Source organism: Sorex araneus, chromosome 2 (assembly GCF_027595985.1).
Source record: "Sorex araneus isolate mSorAra2 chromosome 2, mSorAra2.pri, whole genome shotgun sequence".
NCBI lineage: Eukaryota > Metazoa > Chordata > Mammalia > Eulipotyphla > Soricidae > Sorex > Sorex araneus.
Window position 1 is genome coordinate 5129259 of NC_073303.1, and position 5604 is coordinate 5134862.

A 5604-nucleotide genomic window follows, 5' to 3' on the forward strand; every position below is an offset into this window, starting at 1 on the left:
TAGATAAAACATTCATAGTTAATTTTTCTTATTTCACTGAATTTTGAACAATACATGATATCCAGAATTGATGAGCTCGCTTTGATTGTAACATCACTAGTCATTCAGAGCTCCGTAACTTTCTACCAAACCTCCTAGGCTCCAATTAGACATGCAAAACTTGCCCTGAGAATGTCCCATACAACCATTTCCTTTGCCTCTTCAGATGACTGGGTTACTCAGGATATTCATAAGGAATATATAGTTAAGTAACAAAATAATCTGGAAAGCCACAGAGAAACAGGATTTTATTTTGTTTGTTTATTTTTTGGAGAACCATTATTTACAAATGTTGATAGTGTAGTCTCAGGCTTACAATGTCCCACGTCTAATCTGTCAACTGTGAAATTGTAATACTGAAAAAATTTGTCATTTAGAAGAGGGTACCTGTGGAGGCATAACATGTAAAAGATAATTTGATTTTTGGATTATTAGATATTCTATTTTAATGTTTTATATTATGAAATATTAGTACTTTGTCTTCTGAAATACATTCTTGACTTTATAAACTTAATATTAGACATTTATCCATATATTTAAATTTCTTAACTTTTTTTCCCTTTCATGATGTGTTCTAATTTGTTTTATGTATATTATCATGTCATATGTTAATAGTGATAGTCTCTTTATCTTCTTACCATTTAGATCTCAATAACTTATTTTTCTTGCCTAATTGTTGTGACAAGGTTCTGAGATTATACTGATTACAGATAAAGGAAACATTTTTGTTTTGTGCCTGATTTTAATCTTTCAATCTTTTGCAATTAACTATAATAAAAGAATATGGTATTATAATAAAATTCATTACATATATATCAGGTAAATATATTCAGAGCTGTCCAGCATATGGACCCCAAAAATCATCGATTATTTGAAAATGATAGCAAAAATAAGTAAAATAATGGCAAATAAATGAACTGCATCAAATTCAAAATGGTTTTTATGGTCAAAAAAAACCCAGCAGTGGCTAAAATGAAAAGATACCCTACACAGGCGCTCTGCCGAGATGCGACTCCAGTGTCCACATGTTTATTTGTGCGGCCACTCTGCTGCGATGACCATGATCCAGAGGACAGCTAGACTACTTTTGGTACCTGCAACTGCTCCCACCAATGTCTCTAGACTGTGAACTAAGCCAGAGCCCCATGCTGCCCCAGGAAGGGAAATGATGCAATTTTTAACATAAATCTCCCTGGACTTAATTACTAAAATACAGATATTCTAAATGAAGACTTCATATCTCTTCATTCTCAGCAATGGAAAACTATGTAATGCTTCTTTGTCAGCAAGGCTGTTTTCTTTTCTAATTTTTTTGAGGGGAAACAATAGTGAATATTGTGTTTAAATATGGAATATAATTAAAGTAAAGAGAAAATGAAGTTAAATTTATCAGCTACGCAAGCGGGAGTGGGGGCGAGGGGTTGGAAGGAATACTGGGGTTTTTGGTGGTGGAATATGGGCACTGGTGAAGGGACGGGTGTTCAAGCAGTGTATAACCGAGATAAGCCTGGAAACTGTAACTTTCCACATGATGATTTAATAATAAAAAAAATTAAAAAAAGATACGCAATACCATATGAGAAAATATTTGCACAAATAATTCAGATAATGGCTAATATCTATTATGTATTATGCTAGAAAATGCTCAAGAATAAAAGTAACAAAAATCTCATAAAAAGGTGAAAAAAATGAACAGACATTTCCCTGAAAATGTCATACAGATGACCCACAGACATGACAAAGTGCTCATAGTCTTCTGATATCAGGGAAATGCAAAAAATATCAAAAATAAATAAATAAAATATCAGTGAAATAACATGTCACATATGTAACAGTGCTATATATTTCAAAATTTTGGAATAACCAGTGTTGTAAAACAGGAATCCTCAATCACTGCTGGTTGGAATGTTGTCAGTTTCAGTGTCTGTGGAAAGTACAGTGAATTTTTCTGAAAGGAGTAAACACAGACCTCCAATATGATTCAGCAATTCAACTTCTCAACATCTACACCATCCAATAACAACAAAAAACCAATCAACAATAATTAAGCAGACTGCTTCATTGCAATGATTAGTACAATAGCCAGGACTTAGAAACAACCCAAATGTCCAGTAACAGAAAAATGGATAGAGAAATTATTATATATTAATGCAATACTGTGCAGATGTTAGAAAAAAGGAAATCACACACTTGGCTTCAATGTCGATGGGATTAGAAGGTATATAAGGGAAATAAGTTCAAGGGTAAATGATAAAACAGATGATCTCACTTCTCTGTGGTATGCAGAAATATAGGCCAAGATTGTAGGATAATATTGGATGGAAAGGAACAATGAGAATCGCAAGGCCTTGATTTACAGGACTCAGATTATCAGGTAGTGGGGAAGAGATGGAGAAGGAAAAGGCAGATTACAGGTCACATAGGGACAATGGAGGATCTAGGATACTTTGATTGGATATTTTGTTGAGGGGCAGTAAATTTGTGCATAGTGCTTAAACTTTAGTAGTACTATAACCATGTGACCAAATCCATAATATAAAATATTAAAATAAAACCAAAAATATTAAAATATTCTTGTTTGACTGGCAAAAATTAGTTCATTATTATCTCAGTTTTTAAAAAAGGCAAGTACAAGCCTGACTCTTGTCCCAAGAACCAATTATAAATTAAATTGTGATACAGTTAATAAAATTAATTAAAGAAATTAATTTGTCTTATAGAATATTCGATAATGAAAACACAATTTATGACGTGTTTATGATGTGATTCAATAAACACAAAGCTATGGTTCCAGTAACTACGTGTGATCATTAAAATCACTCCAAGAGAAAAAGTGTGTTACAAGAAAACCCAATAGAATTGCAAGTTTGGACCCCAGAGTGTTGCACAGAATTGCCAATGCCCAGAGCACCCAGGATCTCAGCTGCCGACAAAAGCACTTTCCACCTAACCCCAAATGGCCAAAAGACGCAAAGGGACGCGTGTTTGACTTTCCATAGACTACATTTATTGAAAGGAACTGAGTGGCAGAGATAGGACTTTCAGCCAGGTGACAGCTTCTGAGACCGGCAACTTGTCCCTATGATGAGGTAAGACATTTCTACCTGTGCATGGTGACTTTCCTTAGTTGTAGACAGCAGGATGTATTGTGAAATGGAATGCAAACAAAAGACAGACTTTGAGGACATAAAAAGAGTCTTATCTTTGCTTGAGAATCTAAGTAAAAATACATAAATAAATATTATATTAATTAAAACTAAGAAAAGAAACTCCTTCCACTGCAGAAACATTTGTGGAGGCAAACATTCACTTCCATCCTTATCAATCAGTGTTAATTCTAGGGCATGAGGGTGGAGTGTTGTTGGGTACTCCAATACTAGGGAGCAACTAAACCTCCCCCCAGAACTATTCATGGACCTCAGGACCAGCAATGCTTTTGGAGGAGGCATGTGGTACCCAGGACCTAATAAAAACCAAATCTGATCCTAATCTGGTCCATGATGGACCTAACCTGGTACATGAAGCTAAACTCTCAGCTCTATACCTATACCATATTTGCATGTGAATATTTGTGTTTTCATTGAGGAGGGGTAGAAACTACCCAATATGTGTTCAGGTGACCCCTGGGTCAATCCCTTGACATTCTGCTAAGCAAGCTGGCAGTTCAGAGCTCGGGCCCAAGAGTCAGGTGCTCCCATTTCCTGCCATGCTGAGGAGGAAGGGATTAGTATGCAGTGCTCAAGGACCTCCAGGGATCACTGGTGATACTCAGAAACTGCCTGATGCAAGGAATCAAATCAGCTGGGGGCAAGAGCATGCTTTGCATTCAGAATCCCACGCTTTGAACTTTCACAGCTGATTCTCAGGAATCTTGAGAACTGAACTGGGAATGGCCCCCAGCCTCAACTAGAGTGGTCTAAAACTAAAGAAAAACTAAAACAAAAGTATAAAAGCATTATGGGTACTTGAAAGCATACACTTCACTGCTGTACTCTATAACTGACACTTTTATTCATTTTTTCTGTTTTTAATCAAAATAGAAATTTTAACATTAATAATCTTCATAGTCAGTGTTCATTCCTTCACAAAGACAAGTAAATTTGTCAGTATGGTTACCACTGCATAACATGCCTATTTAGAATGAAGTAGTTTTTCACTACATATTCAGCTTCTTCAATGATGTTATTTAAAGTGAATGTATTTAAGATTATCTATCGTGTCTTACAGTCAACAGCAGAAGTATGACAAATTTCACCATGAGTGGGTTTCTTCTCATGGGGTTTTCTGCCAAGCCTGAGCTAGAAATCTTCTACGCTTGTATGTTTCTCCTTCTCTACTTGTTGGCTTTAGCTGGCAACATGCTCATCATCAGCACCACGTCCCTGGATGACAGTCTCCAGTCCCCCATGTATTTCTTCCTGAAGCATCTCTCCCTTCTGGATCTCTGCTACATTTCCGTGACTGTGCCGAGATTTATTTACAACTCTTTCAAGCACAGTGGGAATATTTCCCTCTGGGAATGCATCGTGCAGTGCTTTGCTTTCACCCTCTGTGCTGTTGCCGAGACGGCCATGCTCACGGTGATGTCCTATGACCGCTACGTGGCCATCTGCCTTCCCCTGCACTATGATGTCATCATGGATGTCAGAACCTGTGTCCATGGAGTCACCTGTGTCTGGGTGAGTGGGGCCATCTCTGGAGTCATGAATACGGCAGCTACTTTCTCCATCCACTTCTGTGGTCCCCGTGTCATTCACCAGTTCTTCTGTGACATCCCCCAGCTCCTGAGACTCTCCTGCTCCAATGAGTATCTGGGTGAGGTTGGTGTCACTGCCTTCCTGGCTTTCCTGTCACTTCTTTGTTTCCTGTTTATTGGGTTCTCCTACGTGCACATATTCTCCTCTGTGCTGAGGATGCCATCTGCGGAGGGCAGAGCCAAGGCCTTTTCCACCTGCCTCCCCCACCTCGCTGTCGTCATATTGTTTCTTTCTACATGTACCTTTGAGTATTTCAAGCCTCATTCAGACTCTCCAACTCCTTTAGACATTTTTCTTACTATTCTTTATACAGTTGTTCCCCCAACATTCAATCCAGTGATCTATAGCCTGCGAAATAAAGCTATCAAGTTGGCTATAAGCAAGGTTTTTCAAAGAAAAGTAGCATATTTCTTTTGTTGAGACACATAATTCTTTTTATTCTCAGTTGTGAGACAAATGCAAGATATACTGAGTTTTAATCAAGCAAAAATTTAAATTGCAAATCTTTTTTGATTTACCCAACTATTTCTTTTTGCTTCTTGAGTTATGAAATTACTTAGACCTAGCACGACATATGTACTACTTAAAAATTTCTTTTGTGAATATCTTAAATCTTACTACACATGCCAGGTGTGAAAATAATGTCAGTTTCATAATGTAGAAGATGTCAACTTAAGTTCTTTTCCTAATCATTTTATGTGATGATGATGGAAAAAACCATATGTATGGGATAAAATGCTCATTTGTTTATACATTAGTGCCATTGGTCATTTCTTTAAAATGACATACTATATGTATAATATAAGAA

At 36.8% G+C, this 5604-nt stretch overlaps 1 protein-coding gene across 1 annotated transcript; it reads left to right on the forward strand.

The window, feature by feature from the left end:
• Positions 1-4271: 4271 nt before the first annotated feature.
• Positions 4272-5216, forward strand: LOC129402356 (olfactory receptor 14J1-like). The gene has a single exon (XM_055128585.1). It carries the CDS (start codon positions 4281-4283, stop codon positions 5214-5216), a length of 936 nt encoding a protein of 311 aa, XP_054984560.1. The 5' UTR covers positions 4272-4280.
• The last annotated feature ends 388 nt before the right edge of the window (positions 5217-5604 follow it).